Genomic DNA, 22380 nt, shown 5'->3' with positions numbered 1-22380 from the left:
ACAGAACGCTAAAATCACTAGGTGAGCATTTGTGAGAGAACAGGATATGCATATGGTATCATTTTATCACTCCACATACGATTGATTACAAAGGTAAAAAAGGTACCTTTACAATGGGCAAATCTCATTGACACTATCTAAGCTGACTAAATAAAATAGGGCCAATTGACATCATGTGCCTATTATATAATGTGTTATAACATGAAGGACACAACATTACCAAAAATGTTTACTTGAATCTAAGAATGAGAGGATGATAGGCCAAACGAGTCCAGATTGAGGGTCATTCTATTAAACAACTTGCCTGTACCCTTTAAAAACCACCAACATCATAAAATACAAAAATAAAAGTGGAGGAACTGTTCCATTTTGATGAAAATAAAATAGAAATGACAACAAAAGGCAATGTGTCATCTTTATTTGATTCCTAGATCAAAAATAAAGAAGTTATATAGGACATTATCGGGAAAATTGACGAAATTTAAATATAACTATATGATAGATAATATTATTGTATTAAAGCTAAATTTCTTGGGTGTAATAATGGTATTATAGTTATCTGAAGATTATCTTGTTCATAGGAGATACTTGATGAAGTATTTAAGAGTGAAATGTCATGATTGCAACTTACCTTTAAATGGTTCAGGAAAAAAAAAGAGTGAAATAAATGTGCAAAAATGTTAACAACTGGTGAATCTAGGTAAAGGTGACACAGGAATTCAGTGTACTTTTTTTCAACTTTTCTGTAGGTTTGAAATTTTTGAAAATAAAAAATTGGGAAACAGAGAACCAAACAAAATTATCATTTAAATTCTTTATTTCATGTGCCCATTTCAACAATATAGAAATATAAGTTTAGCACACATGTAATTGTTCTTTTCATAGAGTAAAAATATGAAGTGTCAAGCGAAAGTTACAAACTACACCATAATCAACATGTATAACAAAGTTCTTTAAAAATAAGGCAAAAGATTTAAGAATCATTATGTTAGATTTCTAGTGCAAACATAAAACGAATGAAGGACACTGTGGATGCTAATATTCAAAATGAGTTTTGTCCAATTCTTAAATCCTTGCCACCCCCCTAAAACCTAAGAAAGTATTCATCATAAACTGGAAGTACAGAATTCTTAACAAAAGCCAACTGGATGTTGAGTTTTATGACTCTCCTTACAGGTACAATCTATTCTTCAGCAAATTATACGCCATGGAAAATGTAACTCCATATCCCACAAAAAAAGCCAAAGCTCGATTTGGCTGGGGAAGTGGTGTCAAGTATGCAATTGTGTGGTAGATCCGCGATCCGACAAAGAGCCTGAAGTGCAGGAGGGCTGTAGAGACATCTGGACCACTCAAGGAATACAGGAGGCCGATGCCAAGAAACGGCACAATATTTTCAAGGTCGTTCAGGTGGGCTCTGTGGGAAAAGGTGTCTATTATAGATGCTAATTTCAAAATCAGTAGAAATGTACTCATCCTTCCTTCTCCAAAACTAAACCTAAGTGTTACTGGATCTTTAATTTGCAACGTAAGATTCCTTTTATTACTCTCAAATTGGCTCGTTTCCTTACCCACTTGGCTTTTATTTAGAACTTCTCATTATTTTTGTTTCTTTTTACTGTATCTCAGCATATAAGAGAGAAGTCATTTTACAGTTTCTAGAATATCAAGCATGCATCTATATAATAAAACTGCCTTCATTTTTGTAGAAATGAAGTACTTTTTGTTTTCCTTCTGAGGCTCATACATTAGCAATTCGAGATTCTTCTCATAAAGAACTCTTCTTCCCAAAAGAAAAGCCTTTTGGTTCTGATTTTCCTAAGACTCTTCTCTCACATCTGCTGGTCTATGAAATGATTATTGGGAGAATCTTTGCCCTTTTACCCCAATCATTAAGTTGCCAAGAGCTGATTTATCAATTTCCTCCGAAGAACATCATGCTCTCAACATCCAGATAACACAATAACTAGAAAACCTGTCCTCAAAGCCCAAAAGGAATTAGAACGGTGATGTTGCAAAAGTAAAAAGTATGCACAAAAATTACAGGCATTAAAGGGAGATAGAAAGGCATTTCCTAAATTATGCCTTTATACAACAGCTAGAACAAGGCCAAAAGCATGGCTTAGACACAATTTTTCCTTCAATATCTGGCACCCTTGGTTTTGCTAGCTATGATTCTGAATACAAGACGTATCTATTTACGACTTCAAGATTTTAAAAGCACTTAATTTTAAAATCTGACGTCACAATTTAAATCTACGAAATTAAAAAATACTTAATCTAGCCTAGAAATGGAGATACTGATAGAGTATATCAGCTACTGATATGTATTTCCAAATTAAAAAAAATATTTGTTTATGTTACTTTCTTCTCTTTAAGCAAAAAATATAATTATTACATATTGTCTGCTCAATGATCACCATTATCCTTCCTGACCTTCCTTTCTCTTATTTTCCTTGGATTACCCTCAGGTTGCATGACAAAGACGACAACATAAAAATGTAAAATAGGTGGCAGTAACTTAGATGAAAGGGGCCCTGGTGGCACAGTGGTTAAAGAGCTCAGCTGCTAACCAAAAGGTCAGTGGTTTGAACCCACGAGCTGTTCCTCGCGAGAAAGATGAGGCAGTCTGCTTCTGCAGAGATTTATAATCTTGGACACTCTATGGGGCAGTTCTACTCTGTCCTGTAGGGTCCCTATTAGTCAGAATTAACTGGATGGCACAGGGTTGGGCTGTTGTTGGCAACCTAGAAGAGTAAATGTTTGAAAGGGTTTAAATAAAGAACTACCATTCGAGAGTGGTAGCTCCCTTCACATTACTGCCATTTCCAGACAGCTACCAAAATGTATTCCCAGATGGATCTCAGTCTTCATGTGTGACCATACTATACCTGGGTCTGTATTCCTCTCTCTACCACAATTCCATGTTCCTGTTCTATCTCCTGAAAACCCTGGTGATGTACTGGTTAAGAGCTACAGCTGCTAAACAAAAGGTTGGCAGTTTGAATCCACCAGGTGCTCCTTGGAAACTCTATGAGGCAGTTCTACACTGTCCTATAGGGTTGCTATGAGTCAGAATTGACTCAATAGCAACAGGTTTTGTTTTTTGGTTTATCCTATTTCCTTTGGACAGATGGCCCTTTGTACAAATTTCCTGTGTGATTAACCTTCCCACCAGACCTGCTCTGTGCTCATGATGCTACAATCACACCTCACTCCCTCAAACCAGAAGCACTTGAATCTCAGAATCTACTTGACCTGGACTGGAGTTACTACACACCTTTGAGAATTGTCAAGGGGTGGCCAACTACAAAACGAGCTTCACAACAGACTTTTCCTGACTCCCTTATCTTCGCCTCAGCTCCTCTGAACTCAAAGCATACAGCAGTGTGTCTAAACTCCCAGGAATTTCCCCAAATTGACATGATCGCTCCCCCCATCTTCCTCATTCCAAATCCTAATAGCCTTCAAGTACTTTCTTCATGAAATATTCCCAAATACCCAAGGTTACTTATATCCTCTACCCCACAACTTAACGTCTAATGGGATACTGGTTATATCATTCTCTAATTACAACATGCTTGCTGGTTTTATTCTCAGGTAAAAGTTATAAACCTCTCAGGGGCAGAAACCCAACCTTAAAGCTCTTTTATTGCCTCACAATAGAAGAACTGACAGTGATCCACACAAAATAATCTCTCAATAAACTTTGTTCATGCATTGGGACCAGAAGGGAAGTTATCTAGTTCCACCCCTTGCCCATGCTTCAGTCCCTTTACAGAGTCCCCACTGAGTGTCATCTAGATTCCACTGAGCACGTTCAGTGAAGGGGCAGTCTCTACCTTTGCAGGCAGTGTATTCTAAACGTCTCCTGGCCCTAACACCAAACCCATGGATTACTTCCTTTCTTTTGGGTTTTATTTCTCGAGCTGCCCTGACTGCGTTACTCTTTTTACCTTTTTGTATTGAACATATGACCCTGCTGGTATCTGAATACTGGTGGCATAGGTTCCAGCATCACAGCAACATGCACGCCCCCACAGTATGACAAATTGACAGCTGAGCTTCCACACTAAGACTAGGAAGAAGGGCCTGGCAGTCTGCTTCTGAAAAGCATTAGCCAGTGAAAACCTTATGAATAGCACTGGAACACTGTCTGATATAGTCCTGGAAGATGAGCCCCCCGGGTTGGAAGGCACTCAAAAGATGACTGGGGAAGAGCTGCCTCCTCAAAGCAGAACAAAAAAAAAAACCAAACCCAGTGCCGTTGAATCGATTCCGACTTATAGCGACCCTGTAGGACAGAGTAGAACTGCCCCCCAGAGTTTCCAAGGAGCGCCTGGTGGATCCTGACCTTTAGGTTCACAGCTGTAGCACTTAACCACTATGCCACCAGGGTTTCCTCTCAAAGTAGAGTCGACCTTAATGATGTAGATGGAGCAAAACTTTCGTGACCTTCATTTGCTGATGTGACATGACTCAAAATGAGAAGAAACAGCTGCAAACATCCATTAATGATCGGAACCTGGAATGTACCAAGTAGGAATCTAGGAAAACTGGAAATTGTGAAAAATGAAATGGAATACATAAACATCAATACCCTAGGCATTAACAAGCTGAAATGGACTGGTATTGACCATTTTGAATTGGATAATCATAGTGTCTACTATGCTGGGAATGATGACTTGAAGAGGAATGGGGTTGCATTCATTGTCAAAAAGAACATATCAAGATCTGTCCTGAAGTACAACGCTGTCAGTGATAGGATAATATCCATACGCCTACAAGGAAGCCCAGTTAATACGGCCATTATTCAAATTTATGCACCAACCACTAATGCTAAAGATGAACAAATAGAAGATTTTTATCAGCTGCTGCAGTCTGAAATTGATCAAACACGCAATCAGGATGCATTGATAATTACTGACGATTAGAATGCGAAAGTTGGAAACAAAGAAGAAGGATTCGTAGTTGGAAAATATGGCCTTGGTGAAAGAAACAATGCTGGAGATGGTATGACAGAATTTTTTAAGACCAATGACCTCTTCATTGCAAATACCTTCTTCCACTGACATAAACAGTGAGTATACACATGGACCTCACCAGATGGAACACACAGAAATCAAATCAACTACATCTGTGGAAAGGGATGATGGAAAAGCTCAATATCATCAGTCAGAACAAGGCCAGGGGCTAACTGAGGAACAGACCATCAATTGCTCTTACGCAAGTTCAAGCTGAAACTGAAGAAAATCAGAGCAAGTCCACGAGAGCCAAAATATGGCCTTGAGTATATCTCACCTGAATTTAGAGACCATCTCAAGAATAGATTTGACACATTGAATACTAGTGACCAAAGACCAGACGAGTTGTGGAATGACATCAAGGACATCATACATGAAGAAAGCAAGGGGTCGTTGAAAAGACAAGAAAGAAAGAAAAGACCAAAATGTATGTTAGAGAGGACTCTGAAACTTGCTCACGAACGTCGAGCAGCTAAAGAAAAAGGAAGAAATGATGAAGTAAAAGAGCTGAAGATTTCGAAGGGCAGCTCAAGAGGACAAAGTAAAGTATTATAATGACATGTGCAAAGAGCTGGAGACAGAAAACCAAAAGGGAAGAACACACTCAATGTTTCTCAAGCTGAAAGAACTGAGGAAAAAATTCAAGCCTCAAGTTGCAATAGTGAAGGATTCTATGGGGTAAATATTAAACGATGCAGGAAGCATCAAAAGAAAATGGAAGGAATACACACAGTCATTATTCCAAAAAGAATTAGTCCATGTTCAACCATTTCAAGCGGTAGCATATGATCAGGAACCGACGGTACTGAAGGAAGAAGTCCAAGCTGCTTTGAAGGCATTGGCAAAAAATAAGGCTCCAGGAATTGATGGGGTATCAATTGAGATGTTTCAACAAATGGATGCAGCACTGGAGGTGCTCACTCATCTGTGCCAAGAAATATGGAACACAGCTTCCTGGCCAACTGACTGGAAGAGATCCATATTTATGCCTATTCCCGAGAAAGGTGATCCAACAAAATGTGGAAATTTATAAACAATATCATTAATATCACACACAAGCAAAATTTTGCTGAAGATCATTCAAAAACAGCTGCAGCAGTGTATCTACAGGCAACTGCCAGAAATTCAGGCTGGTTTTAGAAGAGGACGTGGAACCAAGGATATCATTGCTGATGTCAAAGGGATCCTGGCTGAAAGCAGAGAATACCAGAAGGATGTTTATCTGTGTTTTCTTGACTGTGCAAAGACAGTCAACTATGTGGATCATAACAAATTATGGGTAACACTGTGAAGAATGGGAATTCCAGAACACTTAATTGTGCTCATGAGGAAACTTTACATAGATCAAGAAGCAGTTGTTCGGACAGAACAAGGGGATACTGCGTGGTTTAAAGTCAGGAAAGGTGTACGTCAGGGTTGTATCCTTTCACCATACCTATTCAATAATCCGAGAAGCTGGACTATATGAAGAAGAACAGGGCATCAGGATTGGAGGAAGACTCGTTAACAACCTGTGTTATGCAGATGAGACAACCTTGCTTGCTGAAAGTAAAAAGGACTTGAAGCACTAACTAATGAAGATGAAAGACCACAGCCTTCAGTATGGATTGCACCTCAACATAAAGAAAACAAAAATCCTCACAACTGGACCAATGAGCAACATCATGATAAACAGAGAAAAGACTGAAGTTGTTAAGGATTTCATTTTACTTGGATCCACAATCAACAGCCATGGAAGCAGCAGTCAAGAAATCCAAAGACACATTGTGTTGGGTAAACCTGCTGCAAAGGACCTCTTTAAAGTGTTGAGGAGCAAAGATGTCACCTTGAAGAATAATGTATGCCTGACCCAAGCCATGGTATTTTCAATGGCATCATATACATGTGAAAGCTGGGCAATGAATAACGAAGGCCAAAGAATTGACGCCTTTGAACTGTGGTGTTGGTGAAGAATATTGGATATACCATGTACTGCCAAAACAACGAACACATAGGTCTTGGAAGCAGTACAACCTTAGAAGGATGGTGAGCCTGCATCTTACATACTTTGGACATGTTGACAGGAGAGATCAGTCCCTGGAGAAGGACATCATGCTTGGCAGAGTACAGGGTCAGCGGAAAAGAGGAAGACCCTCAGCAAGATGGATTGACACAGTGGCCTCAACAATGAGCTCAAGCATAACAATGATTGTAAGGATGGCGGACCAGGCAGTGTTTCGTTCTGTTGTGCGTAGGGTCGCTATGAGTCGGAACTGAATCAACGGCACCTAACAACTACAACATTGAACGTATGTGGTTTTGATCCTCTTCAGAATAAGGTAAGAATGGATTAAGTAAATAAATATGTAAAGTGCTCTCCAACCATCACTGATCTCTGTCTGTTCAGACTCAAATACTTAAAGTCACTTATCTTGACACCTCAATAAATATTATATTTTTAATATGTCATGTGTATTTATTAATTTACCCAATAACACATATCTGAAAGCATACCTTTCATTTCATTTGTAGCCCCTTCACTTTCTACGGTTGGAATACGCTAATAATAACAGCTTTACAATTACAAGTTGAAGAGAGGAAAAAGTCCAGGTTAAAAATGGAAGACTCTGGAAACTCTTTCTCTGAAAAGCATCTCTAAAAGTAGGCTTTTATTAGGAACTTTTGAGTTGGGTCAATGAGGTCTCAAAAAATATTTGGGGCTGATAAAAGGTCTCAAAAATACCATCAGAAAGAAAACATTTATCTTCTTCAATACTCCTTCTCTTGCCTCACTGAAAAGCCAGTGTCTGATCACCAGGGGGCACTGTGCACACAGTTGCTGTACCTCCTCAAGGACACTGACCCTTTTCAGAACTAGGGGTCATTTCACTAAAATTTATTTGTTGCTTGCCTGACTAAAAGATCATCTTAGATAATGGCTTTCTCTTCTAGAAGTACAATACCATGGATGCAGGGAGAGGGGGCATAAAGGATGGGGAGCATAATTCTGGACTTTGAAAATAAAATATCTTTTATAAAGCTTTCACGCTCGAGACTTAGGTACCTGGATCATCCTTCCAGTCTTACTGGCTTATGATTAGCATCATGCATGTGGCTGTCTGTTCTAGAAGGGAAGGTCAGCAAGGACAAGACAAAGCTTTAAACTGCTTAATGTCTCTTTAGCGGTTTTGGTAACTTCACAAAGCTTCTCTCACCTTTTCTAATTTTTATACTTTCTCATAACGCATTTGTCATTCTTCTGGTACCTGTTGAAATTTTCACAATGACTCTTTGTCCCAAAGCCCTTTCATCTTCATATTCTTGGCACAGAAACCCTGATGGCATAGTGGCTAAGTGCTATGGCTGCTAACCAAAAGGTCAGCAGTTCGAATCTGCCAGGCGCTCCTTGGAAACTATGAGGCAGTTCTACTCTGTCCTATGGAGTCGCTATGAGTCAGAATTGACTCAACGGCAATGGGTTTGGTTTTTGGTTATTCTTGGCGCAACCCAGTTCAAGATTGGCTGATTTACTCAGTTGCTGCTTTAGCTACTACTGAGTCAGCCCCTAACTCGTGGTGACACCATGCACAACTGGATGGGACCCTTGTGATCCATAAGGTTTCCACTGGATGATTTGTAGAAGTAGTCATCAGGCTTTTCTTCCCATTCTGCCTTAGTCTGGAAGCTCTGGTAAAACCTGATTTACTCAGTAGGACTGCTGAATAAACAAGTACATAACCTAAGTGGATCAGACATTAAAATTATTTTCTAAATATCTAGCACAGACTTCTTAGAAGAAAAGCATCCTCGCTTGTTAAATAACTTGAGATAAAACTGTTTTGAATGAGCGAGAAAGTGGGTTTAATTTTGGTCCAGCATAGGGCTAAAGGGGAGCCAGCAAAAATGGTGTAATGCTTGGCCCTCCTTGAGGTGAAGAAGGTATAGTATAAACTTCTGGAGTGGGGACAAGAAATGGCACAGTAAGAGCACAGAGGTCTAATACACAACTTGAAATGTTTGTTACCATACTATAAGTTCCTCTGCACTCATTCCCACCTCAACTTAGTCATCTATTTTACCCATTTTTTTTTTTTTTACTTGATTTGTAGTGGAGATTGAGGAATGGCTAAGTTTGTATCCAGGTTCATAAAATGAGGAATATGAAAAATATGTACAAATGCAGGAATCCAGATCCAGAGTTAGTCCTAAGGCTGTAAATCATTAGGGAATCTGCAGAAATCTTGGGAGGTGCTTCAGACTTTCACATGTAATCCAAAAAGGGATAACAAATTATATATATATAACTAAAAATAGAACTACCATATGACCCAGCAATTCCACTGCCAGAAATATATCCAAAAGACTTGAAAGGAGCAACTTGAACAGACTTTGTACACCAATGTTCATTGTAGCACTATTCACAATAGCCAAAAGGTGGAAACAACCTAAACGTCCATCAACAGATGAAAGGATAAACAATATGTGGTACGAACATACAATGGAATACTACTCAGCCAGTAAGAGAAATGAAGTCTTGATACATGCTACAACATGGATGGAGCTTGAAACCATTATGCTGAGTGAAAGAAGTCAATCACAAAAGGAGAAACTTTGTATGACCTCACTTATACAAAAAGACAAGAATATGCAAATGTAGAGACCAAAATTTATTAGTGATTACCAGGGGCTGGAGGGAGAGGTGGATGGGAAGTTATTGCTTATGGAGTACTGGTTTCAGTTTATGGTGATGGTAAATTCACACTGATTAAGGGTAAAGGTTACACAGCTGATTAATGTAATTTCTGTCAACAAGGTGTAAAAAACCAAAATACCAAACCCATTGCCATCGAGTCAATTCCAACTCAAAGCGACCCTATAGGACAGAGTAGAACTGACCCATAGAGTTTCCAAGGAGCACCTGATGAATTCAAACTGCCAACCTCTTTGTTAGCAGGCGTAGCACTTAACCACTATGCCACCAGGGTTTCCCAATAAGGTGTACACCTGCAAAAACTGTACCTGTCACTGAACTGCAATTGACAAAAACTGTGGAATAGATATATTTACAATAACAAAAAAAAAAAAGAGTAGTTGCTAAGGCTGCTTATATACACCCAAACACCTCATGAGATGTGGTTTCTTGGTTTGGTGGTTTAGGGTAATGATTTCATGGGACATCCCAGTTAATTGGCCTAATATCACCATTAGTGCTTCTGTTCTGTCTCCCAGTTTGTTATGTAGTGCCTGTGGTCTTGAAAGCTTATAAGTGGCCAGTCAAGATGGTCTCAACTATTGGTCTCCATTTGCCTGGATCAGAGTAAGAAGGACATCAGGAATAAGAGAAAGAAATGGAATGTGTGGCTAATTGCCTCCTTGAACAACTGCCTTCCTTGCCATGAGACCAGAAAAACTGGATGATGTCTGGTTACCATTACTGAACATTTTGATCAAAGATTCTGTAGAAGTGTCTTTGATCAAAAGGGAGAAAATACAAAACAGAATTTCAAATTCTTGTAGAATTCAGACTTTCTGAAGCCATGGAGGCTAGATGAACCCCCAAATCTACTGCCCTGAGATAATCTTTTAAACCACAAACCAAAAATATCCCCTGAAGTTTTCTTAAAACCAAACAATAGTTTAGCTTAACTAGTAAAGGGAAACCCTGGTGCCATAGTAGTTAAGTGCTATGGCTGCTAACCAAAAGGAATGTCTGCCTTGAGCACTGTGTTCTTTTACGATCTATCTATATGGATTAAACTGACAACAGCAACTTGAAAGATTAGAAAAGAAACTTATAGGGCAGTAAGTTTATGCTAATAGGGAAAGTACAACGCAAGAAAGGAGGGTGAGAACGGTTGCTCAACTTGAAGAATGTAATCACCATCACTAAACGGTGCACGTAGAAACTGTTGAACTGGTGTATGCTCGGCTATATATATTCTCAACGACAACAAAAAATAAACTATTTAAAAAAGGGGATAACCCAAATCTGATACTTGAATTACAGAGGTAAAGTTTTTCTCTGTCTCTATTTATTCATACTCACCAAATTGAGGACATATATCCAAATATAACGTTTATATTTCTTATCTAAACAATTCATCACAAAACTAAATACCTCTACATTTAAGTATGGCTATAAAAATTCTTCACCGATCCCTTATTTTTATACAACTTTACTTATGCTTGGAACGTGCCTAAACTGTATCAGTTTGGATGAGCGTTAGAAAATATTAAATAAGAAAATGGTATAAAACTTTGACTAAAGCACTGGTTAATGAAATCTCAATTTAAGAAAACTTTGCAAATTATGTGTCCTTCTATGACAATGATTAAAAAATACACCTCCAGAACTAGAATTCAATGTACTTATAAATATCTTACCTATACTTATAAAATAAGTATATTAATTATATTGTTTGGAGACTGTGGAGATGGTATCCTTGCTTATTGCTTTTCACTGTTCATTGAATTCTCAAAACATGAACCATAATATCTTCAAAGGAGAGAGAGAGAGAAATTGATTTCCCTATTTTTCCAAAGAGTGTCAGCTTTCATATTTTGAATTCTGTGCAAACCTATTCAGTTTTTCGACCCTTTACAAAAGTAGATAGTCTCACTTCTGATAAAGATGATGAACCTGCAAGAAGCTAGCTTCCAATGTACCCCCTCCTTCCATTATTTTGATGCATCCCTATATAAAGTCATTAACCCCAACAATGAGAATACAAAGTATTGTAACGTTGGCAACATATGCAATCGCAGTGAAACTTAAGAGACTTCCAGATCCCTAAATTATCTGTGGGATAGGTGAGATGACTGACTTTCTTCATCTTCAAAATTCTTGCAAAAGTAAATGACTTCAGGAGACAGTGGTTTACCTTCGTACACGTTCCACTCGGTCATCTGTCCGAAGATACTTCTTGGCATTTTCTCCTTTGCCAAAATGCGCGCAGTCTTCTGGGTTGACAAAAACCTATTCCAAATACCAAGAAAAGGTTACGAACATGGGGGTATCCTACCTAATGAGTTATTTGCATTTTAATGGGAGAAATACAGACATTCAGGTTGCCCCTTAGGGAAAGAAAATTTGGAGAAATAAACCAAACTCAGAGGGAGAGATCATCTATAGTTTACACATGAGTGTTTATTAACAATGCAAAATAAAAGAATCAAAGACAACCATGAAGAAAAACTTAAATAAAAACCAAAGTATAAAAATAGTGTAAAGGAAGCAAAAATGGGAAGAAGAGTATAACCCTCAGTTGTCGTTGATTACTATAATAGTGAACTGGCATCTTTTTTCATAGTTATATGGACACACCTTCCCTTAAGTGTATTAACTGACTGATTCATCTGAAAGTAGTAAGTTCACTTGCCAAAGATAGTAGAGAACAGGTGAGGAGCATAAAAGGGGGGGGCGCATAGAAAAGGTATTTTGGATGTCGTTAGGATATGTGAACCTCTGGCTCCCCCAGCTGGATAAAACCTTCAGTTGAATAATACAGTGAAATGTAAGAAGCTGAATTGCATTCCTGTAAACAACAAGCACAGATTCTAGGGCATAGGGTTATGAATTCCTTCCGGCAATTATTATGCTGTTTGAAATTATTTCCCCATCCTTTGAAATTTAAAATATGCATAAGTATGTTCCACTGTTTAATAATTTATAATAAAGAAAAATGCAAACTATAAAATTAGCCTTAATTTAAGCTTATAAATACAACAACATTTTTCTTTATGTGATATGAGAATTTATTCGAGACAAAGATGTTGAGGAGAACTGATGGGCAGAGATATGATCCAGCATTAGGTCAGATCTGTCTCGTTCATCACCATGTTCCCAGCACCTAAATAAATGCCTGCCACACACTAGCAGTTCAATTAATATATTTTGAATAAATAAATAAATGTATTGCAATGGAAAGTAATGAGATTGTTTTCAAACCAATATGGATTTGAATCTCAGCATCACCCTTTACTGGTATAACCTTGGTTAAGTTACTTAACTTGTCTGAGTTTCAATTTTCTCATCAGCAAAATAGGGCAGAATAACCCTCATCTCACATGATGTTGGTAAAGATTACATAAAATGATATAGTTATCTACCACATATAAAAAGCACCATGGCCCCTGGCCCATATCACTGGAACTTCACAAATTTGAATTCCTTTGTATTTTTCTAAGAAAGGGTATATTCCTGCCCTCATTGGTGCCATTATGTTTCTAGAGTACAGTGAGGACCTCATGGTAGACAGCCACTTTGTAGCTGGTTGTTTCAGCATATTGTCCCATTAGGAGTTGATCCCATTAGACATTTACACATGTGGGTATGTGCTCCATTAGAATGCAAATGTCCTTGGGAAGGGATTACTTCCAAGGAAGTAATGAAGACTGTGATTTTCCCTAAAATATTTCCTAGTTATTGTTTCCAGGTGTAATGAAAGAAAAGCTCTGGAGAGCAAAAACTCAGGACAGGTGGTTTCCAAGAAGAAGAAGTTGCTGAATAAACTCAAGTTGCACCAATAAAAATCATTAAATTTGCTTTACTCTTCACTGTGCCATAAATCCTACTTGAATACAGAATCTATGCACAAAACCTTTCTAGAACTTTCCCCGTTTCTCCATTTTTTTTAAGTAACCATTCTACTAATACAGATTAGAAATATTATCCACTTAGTGGCCCCTGGGTACCATTACTGAATGTTCTGATCAGGCATTCTATAGGAGAATATTGATCAAAAGGGGGGAAATGCGGAACAGAATTTCAGGTTCTTATGGAATCCAGATTTTCTGGAGCCACTGAGGCTGGATGACCCCCCCGCCAAAACTGATGCCCTGAGATAACCTTTAAACACTGAACAAAAAAATCCTGAGATCATCTTTAAACCAAGCAAAGTTTAGCTTGACTGATAAAGAATGTCTGCCTTGAACATTGTGCCCTTTTAAGGAACTGTATGGAATCAGAATGACAACAGCAACTCAAGGTGTTAGGCAGGAAGCTTAGAAGGCAGTAAGCTTATGTTAATGGAAGAGGAACAATTCAGAAAAGGAGGGTGAGAATGGTTGCACAACTCAGAGAATGTATTTGATGTCATTGAATTGTATATGTAGAAACTGTTGAACTGGTTTATGTTCTCTGTATATTCTCAACAACAAAAATAAATTTTTTTTAAAGAAATACTAAGCATTTAACAAGCGGGAAGTGTACAAAATTCAAATGGTTTGTCGCAATCATAAGACGCTCTGTTGTATGAATATGAACGTTAATTTTCAGCCTTTTTTTTGTCCCCAAAATCATACCCTTGACCTATAAGAGAGCTGAAAACACCAGTTAACTGTCTTGAAATAACTATTTTCTAACTCTAATTGACTCCAAAACCATTGAATGTTTCTTTGAAACTTTGATACTCCAAAGGTCTCCATCACTAAGCAGCATGACAAAAGGTAAAATCCACAATGAAAAAACCATTTACTAGCAACTGTTCCATAAACACATCAGATCCATCTGTACCAAATGACTGCACATTTCACTGCAGCATTAAACAATGTGTTACCGGGCTTAACCAAAAAAAAAAGAAGTAAATTAAGAAAATTGCTTTCCAGGATTTCAACTCTTGAAAGAAAACATTACCTCTGAATTTCTTACCTTTTTTGTCAATCTCTGGAATGCAGTGGCAGTACTCATAAACATCATTTTTGAAAGAATAATTGTTGCATAGGAGGCAAAGGCCATGAATGCTTCATTCTCGGCTACCTGGGTGAGGTCAACCATTTTTTTCAATTGTGGTCTGGAATCCTAAAAAAAAGATTTTAGTCAAAACGGGGAAAATGTGAAAAAGCAGGCAGGGATGGATACCCAGTATAACTCTCAATGGTCACTTGGTGTCCTTATATTGCAGCCTTAACCTTACCGTTCTTATAAATATCTTGGGCTATTTGCAGAACAAAAAAAAGTGATGGTTTAGTTTTGAAGATTTCAAAATAATCAGAATTATGTTTCTCTAGTTCTACATCATTAAGCTTGAAACACCTAACCAAGTACTGAGTGAAACAGTAGGGGGTAATACAACCAAAAAATAAATGGACAGAATGCTCTAACGATAGACTAAAATCATTTTTGCATCAAGATGAGACAAAAGGTTGGACATAAAAGACCAGATGTCATGGATTGGTCTCTTTAGAAACATCAAACTATGTACACAGTAGTGCCATTGATGTGATATTGAGAATGCCTAAGTTCTAAGATATGTCCTGCTTTAGAAAAAGCTTTATACCTTTTTGTCATTTCAGTAATATTCAAGATCTCAGGCTCCAGGGTTTGAATTCAAATCCCAAAATTTGTCTAAATTTGGTTGAGGGATTTCACCCCTTAAGACTAAATTTCTTCATTTATAAGATGGGAATAGTGATAGCTTTTAATGATTGGGTTGTTGTCAGGGTTCAGTTGAAATGACCTATGGAATATGCTTAGCACAATGCCTGGCCAATGAACAACTCTAGATAAAATTTATTATATCTTTATTATGATCATTATGATCATCATTAATACCAACACAGGTGAAGAAGCAGGATAATGTAAACATCAAAGTAATAAGCTTGCAAATGCAAGTAAGGAATTGGTATTTGTGGTACTTTCATAGAAAGAATGGTAAGGCAAGGAAGATTAGCTTTACATGACTCTTCAGGTTATTTTACATTCCTTATTTACATCCATAAAAAAAATTTTTTTTTTTTTTTTTAAAGCTATCAGGAGTTCCTGGTGGCACAAAAGGTTAAGCATTAGGCTACTATCAGAAAGTTTGGCAGTTCAAATCCACTCATAAGGTACCTTGGAAGAAAGACCTGGTGATGTACTTCTAAAAGATCACAGCCATTGAAAACTCTATGGAGTACAGTTGCACTCTGAAACACATGGAGTAGCCTTTAGTCAAAATCAATTCAACAGCAACTTTTTTTTTTAAGCTATTGAGAGTAAACTGAATGTAACTATCTGAATCTGGAGTTGGAAGGTTAATTTGGCATGTGCTCAGGAGGCAAATTAAGGCCACGACAGTGATAATGAAGGCAACCCATAGAGCAATCCCACTGCCATCAAGTCGATTCCTACTTGGGCAGGAATTTAGCATAAGAATTAAAATTTAAACTCCCTATCCTATGTCATTCTTTACAACCTCCACTTGTTCTATTTGGACCCCAGTGGTTAAGAGCTTGGTTGCTAACCCCAAAGTCTGTAGTTTGAATCCACCAGCCACTCGTTGGAAACCCTATGTGTCCTATACTGTCCTATAGACTAGCTATGAGTTGGAATCGACTCCACAGCAATGGGTTTCTTGTTCTATTATCAAATCCCACAATTTGTCTAACCTCGTTTGAGGGATTTCAGCTGTGTAAAACTAAATTTCTTCATTTATAAGATGGGAATAGTAATAGCTTTTAATGACTGGTTGTTGTCAGGGTTCAACTGAAATAACCTCTGGAGTATGCTTAGCATAATGCCTGGCCACAAAGCCCTTTTATCTGCTTCTCCTATCTCTTCCATATCACTTCCATATAACCACACATCTTTTCTCACACTCTAACTTAGACACTATTTAACCTGCTTAGCGTGAAATATTCTCTCTTCTACAGGATGTCAGGTCCTGCCTTTAAAACTCATCTCCTCCATGAGATCTTATCAGAGTGACATCTATCAAATTCTGATCATTCTACCCATCTACCAGTAATCTATGTTGCTGTTGTTGTTGTTAGGTGCCGTTGTTAGGTTCTGGCTCATAGCGACCCTATGTACAACAGAACAAAACACTCCCCAGTCCTGCAAAATCATTGTTATGCTTGAGCCCACTCTTGCAGCCTCTGCGTCAATCCACCTCTTTAAGGATCGTCCTCCTTTTCACTGACCCTCTGCTTTACCAAGAAATAATCCATAAGTGCACATATTTTTCTATACACTGCTGCTGGTCATACAGTTGTCTATATGTTTCTGCCAATTGTGATGAAAATCAATTCATACACATATGTGTTTGATTTTATAAGTTTGTTATGAACCCAAGTATGCCATGTACTTTATATATATTACCTTACATAATCCTTATAACTATCATATAATCCTCACAAATACATCCACTTTACCGATGAAGAAAAGAAGACACAAACCCAGGTCTCTCTGACTTCAAAGCCCTTGCACTAACCACATTGGCACCATCTCCTTCAAGAGACTGTAAACTGCTTAATTCTGATTCAACTAACACAGACTAAACTGCGGGCACGTCACAGGGCACCTCTTCCTCTGTTACCTTCTTTCTTCATCTTCTGTTTACACAGTCAGGCAGGTGCTATCATTCCCATCTAGCAGATGAAAAAAACCCAAAGCTTTCTAACCAAACCTCTATTTTTATTTCTTCAGGCAAAAATATACTCTGGATTTAGGCAGACTGAAACTATATATTCTATACATATTCTAGTTGAAAAGAACAAAATACATATGATAACTTAATTCACCTCCACCAGTCAATAACCTTGAAAGCAAAGTACGTTAGGTACTTTCTCAGTGCGAGATAATAGTTTTAGTTAACAATTAATACATCTGCACCACCTCTGAGTACTGAGGGTGTGAAAGTCATGAATAAACTGCACTGTCCTTAGGAACTCATATTAAGTAATTAGGTTAGTAAAGGATCTCTAAGTTCTATGCCTCTAGGCAGAGATCCGAAGAAAAACAGCAGAGATGTTGATTTAAAAAATCAAGAAAATGTTATCAAGTACAAAGTGTTGCTATTTAATGATAATTTTAAAAGTAGAAGACTATGTAGGTCTCTACTTACGTTCCCCAGAATAAAATTTATTTACCAATGGAACAAAAGTTCAGGTTTTTTTTTTTTTCCTCAGTGAAAACAGATATTGTAAGTGTAGAGAAAAAGCGAAAGCTTTCCAGAACTGAAGGTAGGAAAAGAACACAAAGATGTCTGCCATTGGGGAGAAAGGGCAGTAGGAAGCTTTTTCTTTAAATGTGAAAAACAAATAAAAAGTGCGCCTCGCAAAGAAAGTTTCTCAAACAGCAACGATGCGGTTTAACTCCCTGTGTGTGGTTTTGGGAGATGGGCCAACACCAAGCTTCTGATACCACACCCTACAAGTCCATGAACCGCCTCCCCTAACCAATATCTTCCACTTCCCAGCACACATGAGGGCTGGGTAATAAGTAGTAACAGTGAGAGCTTTAAGGAATTGGAGTCATTTATAGCACGGATTAAGGCAAAGCCAGTTCAGACTTTTTTTCTTCCAAAGCTGATTTGTCAGTAAGTCACCATGAGCCTGTTACACAACATTCAAGCCATTATCATGGCTGGAGCAGTGCAGGCAAATACACAATTACTGAAAGCTTTTTACCAGGGAGGTCACCAGGAGGGAGGCTAGCAGTATGGTAGCAATCATAATTAAGCAAGTGAAATGTTAAGTGATCTGAGTATTCTAGGAATGAGACAGAAATACTCTAGGAAAGGAAGCAGAGAAAAACAGGGAACCTGATTACGAATCACAGAAAATAAATGATTAAAATGATAAACCGTAGTTGCAAAGTGCTTTGTTCATTTTATTATCAATTCATTGGTTGGCATAGCAGTGAATATCTCCACCTGTCATGCCAGAGACCAAGGCTCAGTGCCCTAATGCAAACATAACTGCCTTTAAGGATGACGCAGAGCAGAGAGCTTGAGAGCACAGGTCTGGAACTAGACAGCCTGGGTGGATCCCGGCTCTGCCACTTATTAGCTGTTATTTAACTTCTCTGTGACCTTACCTGCAAAACGAGGTTAGTAGTAATTCCTGCCTCACAGGATTCTTACAAGGATTAAATAAGTGATATATGAAAAGTGCTTAGAAAACCACTGAGATGTGGTAAGTCCTGAATCACCAGTTACGCTGATTCATGGGGACCCCATGTGTGTTAGAGTAGAACTGTGTTCCATAGGGTTTTCAGTGGCTGATTTTTTTGGATGTAGATCACTAGGCCCTTCTTCTGAGGTGCTTCTAGGTGGACCTGAATCTCCAACCTTTCAGTCAGCAGCCATCTGCACCACCCAAAGTTTCCAAGTGCTATACAAGCATTTGTTAAACAAATAAGCTCCTACTTTGGCACTGTTCTAAGTGCTGAGGACACAAGTTTAGAGCTTTCAAAAAGTTTTCACATACTTTATCACACTTCATCTGAAAACTGTATGGTAGAAAGAGCAAGTAATTACTTTTCTTCACCTTTTTTATATATAAGGAGACAAGCCAAAAGAGGTACAGTGAGTAATTTCACCCAAGTTCACAGTGGAGGGACCAGGACCAGAATTCAGGTTTCTCACTGTTTAACTCGTGGGCTACCCACTAATAAGGCTAAGAATTCTAGATGTTTTCACCTCCTGAAGCTCTTTTCCTCTGAAATCCCATTCTTGTGTGGGCTTTTTTTTTTTTTTCCAAGCTCTCAATTGTGAAACCCTCCCCCCTCCCCTTCACAGGCTCTTGGCCAAAAAGAGCAAAGTTCTTTATTTCTCAGCTGTGTGTGGCCTTTCTACACAATATTGTGAAACACAAGGCAATTCTGGGCCTACAGCCACAGGCCATGACTCTGCAAGTTTGTGTCTTTTGAAACCAACGGAATGCTATACCTGAGATAAAGAAAAAGGAGGATTCAGTGGCCATGTTGCTGTTTATCAGTTCCAGAATTTCCTAAGGGATGTGTGGGAACTGCAGTCTCATGCAAAGGGGGCTTCCAAGCCCAGAGGAGGGAAATGCTGGTTGTCTGGGGGGTAAGATGTGGGGTGAGGCTGTTCTCAGGCAACTGTGCTGGCCCTCTCTTTCCCAGGCTCAAAGATTTGGGGGAAAAAACTCCACTCTAAAACAAATTCTTCGAAAAATTTTTCTTCTCTGTCACAAAGCTCAAATTTGGACCAATTTGCCATTTTAAAAAATTACCAAACATGGTCTGCGCACAATGTCCTCCTAACTGGGGAGCAGCAGAAGCCACCAAAGCCCAGCACCATCCTGACTTCCGGCATACCACACCTCCCGCACACACAGAAGGTGTGCCCAGCCCGGCATTCCAGGCAGGCTAGGCCCCTAAGAACTCCAGGCTTGACTGGCTTAAGTGCTGTTCAGCAATGTTTGATTACAGCCCACTCAGAAAGTAAGGAGAAGAAAATAAAACCGGTGGTGGGACTACCAAGAGGCCTTGGGACTGTTTAGAAGGAAGCAGGGAGACTGGAAGACTTACTTGTACCCTCTCTTCACCACCCCAGTCTCAGCGATAGCAACCATTTCTAATAGCTTAACTGCCAAAGAAAGCTTCCCTGCTCCTTTATTCCTCCCACATGGCTTCCTTCTCCGATGGATTGGGGAGGGGGGGAGGGTGGGCTGAGAACCCTCCCAAGGAGCTTCAACCTTTAGCTCTCCATTCAGCTCTCTATAATAACATCTCAGGGTCTAATTCCCATCCTCCTGCACTTCATTATGTACCAGTTATTATTATTATTTTTAAAACTCACCGGATTCTCTTGTGTATCAAAGTGAACCTAGAGATGCAAACCTCCCTTTCAATGAGTGCAAAGGCTGATATGTCCATGAAATCACAGGTGCTGCAGGATTTTACACCCTTATGGTGAAAAACAAACAAAAATACAACCAAATCAGTTGCCCTGGAGTAGATTCGGACTCCTGGCGACGCCATGTGCGCCACAGAAAAACGGTGCCTCATAGGGTTTTCAGTGGCTGATTTTTCGAGATTGCCAGGCCTTTCTTCCCTGGCGTCTCTGGGCAGACTACAACCTCCAGTCTTTCCGCTGAGCACATAAACCATTTGCACCACTCAGGTAAGCTGCTTAAACCACAATTTGCAAGTACCTTTTACTCTCCAAAAGTTTCAAGGGACCCTTTCAAGCAGGACGCTACTTTGGTTTGAAAATTAAAAATGATTAACTCATCACTAAAACATGTATCCCCTGAAGTTTCATTCCTGGAGTTTGGCAAACGGGAAACCTTACCTAGAAGAGGACAGGAACACAGTTCCCTTTCAGAAGTGATAGATTGCAAAGAAAATGTTTAGCAGCTAAATGGAGCAAAGAACTTTCAGGCTGGCGGAGCCCTCTCAAACCTTACACCCTCCACCAACCTTTCCCCTTAGGGCCCGCCACCTTCTCCACACCCTCTCCTCCCACAGCCTACCCCCGGGCACGTACTGCGAATCCGAAGAGAAGTAAAGCTGCAGACCAGTCCCGGGCAGGCGCGTTGAGCGGGCACTGAGTTTTACTGCGCGGGCGGGACGCAGGCGCCGCCTCTTCTCCGGTTAATTTCCTATTAATTTGCACTGGGGCGCTTAAACTGAACTCCAAGCCCCTCCCCTAAATCGCCTGATTTTTCTCTCCCGGAGTAACCACTGCCTACCGGTTCCCTTTGAATTTTGCTGTTTGGAGCCTTTAGAAGCTCTCATTCCCTTAATGCCATCCTCTCTATTATGAGTCGGAATCGACTCGACGGCACCGGGTTTTTTGGGTCTATTCAACGGGGAGGGGGACGCTAGCGGTTTGTATCGGAACTCTGTACCCTCGATCATTTCAGTGTTGGGAGTGGCGAAGAAAGGGAAAGGAAGTTAACTTTTACTCAGCTGGAAGCAATTCAAACGAACTTAATGTTGAATTTCGAACTTTATAGACAATTTAAATCTCTAGGAAAAATATACGAATTAGATATTGATGAACTGGCCTTCCATTGAACTTTACCGTCCCTGCACTAGCGGCAAGGGCTGGGCAAAAGGCTGGCGGGAAACAATGTAACGTTTAGTAAAGATCGTATGTCATCGGCCAAATTTGTGACAATAAACAACTGTCACTCTGTCCCCTTGCATTCAGAGTCCAAAATGTAATTGAGGGAGATTATACTGGATCCCTTCATTACACAATCAGCTTAGTGTGTTTTTACAGGGACATTCATAGGAGTGTTTTAGAAAGGCATTGTTATTGTAACATCAACATCTAGATTAGGGATATTTCCAAGCTTCCTAGTCCCTGCAAGAATATTTATGTCTATCTACCGTGGGTTTATCTTAAAATATATAAGGATTTATGATTGCAATCTATGTAACTTCTTTCAGGGCCATACTTCTCACACCGTTACCACCTGCTAATGTCTTGGAAGAAGTACAACCATAATGCTCCTTAGAAGCAAGGATGGCGAGACTGCATCTTACATACTTTGGACATGTTGTCAGGAGGGATCAGTCCCCGGAGAAGGACATCATGCTTGGCAGAGTACAGGGTCAGCGGAAAAGAGGAAGACCCTCAATGAGGTGGGCTGACACAGTGGCTACAACAATGGGCTCAAGCGTAATGATTGTGAGCAT

At 39.2% G+C, this 22380-nt stretch overlaps 1 protein-coding gene across 3 annotated transcripts; it reads right to left on the bottom strand.

Moving 5' to 3' along the window:
- Positions 1-799: 799 nt before the first annotated feature.
- Positions 800-21329, bottom strand: MGST1 (microsomal glutathione S-transferase 1). 3 transcript variants are annotated; one of them, XM_049882562.1, is made up of 4 exons: positions 21221-21329; positions 14653-14802; positions 11885-11979; positions 800-1417 (listed from the first exon to the last, which is right to left on the bottom strand). In XM_049882562.1, exons 2-4 carry the CDS (start codon positions 14776-14778, stop codon positions 1171-1173), a joined length of 468 nt encoding a protein of 155 aa, XP_049738519.1. In that variant the 5' UTR covers positions 14779-14802; positions 21221-21329; the 3' UTR covers positions 800-1170. The 3 variants fall into 3 exon arrangements, with proteins under 3 accessions (XP_049738519.1, XP_049738521.1, XP_049738522.1); XM_049882564.1 differs by having other exon boundaries at positions 21207-21306; XM_049882565.1 differs by lacking the exon at positions 21221-21329 and adding an exon at positions 20531-20627.
- Positions 21330-22380: the final 1051 nt, after the last annotated feature.

The sequence above is a fragment of the Elephas maximus genome, chromosome 4 (genome assembly GCF_024166365.1).
Source record: "Elephas maximus indicus isolate mEleMax1 chromosome 4, mEleMax1 primary haplotype, whole genome shotgun sequence".
Classification (NCBI taxonomy): Eukaryota; Metazoa; Chordata; class Mammalia; order Proboscidea; family Elephantidae; genus Elephas; species Elephas maximus.
This window is presented reverse-complemented; position numbering and strand designations above follow the sequence as displayed.

Excerpts from the sequence above, each read along its gene's own strand:
- MGST1 (XM_049882562.1), bottom strand. The coding sequence starts at position 14,778 with ATGGTTGACCTCACCCAGGTAGCCGAGAATGAAGCATTCATGGCCTTT. Across the intron at positions 11,980-14,652 it reads TCCAGAGATTGACAAAAAAG|GTTTTTGTCAACCCAGAAGA; the intron begins GTAAGAAATTCA and ends TATTTGGAATAG. Across the intron at positions 1,418-11,884 it reads CGAGTGGAACGTGTACGAAG|AGCCCACCTGAACGACCTTG; the intron begins GTAAACCACTGT and ends CTTTTCCCACAG.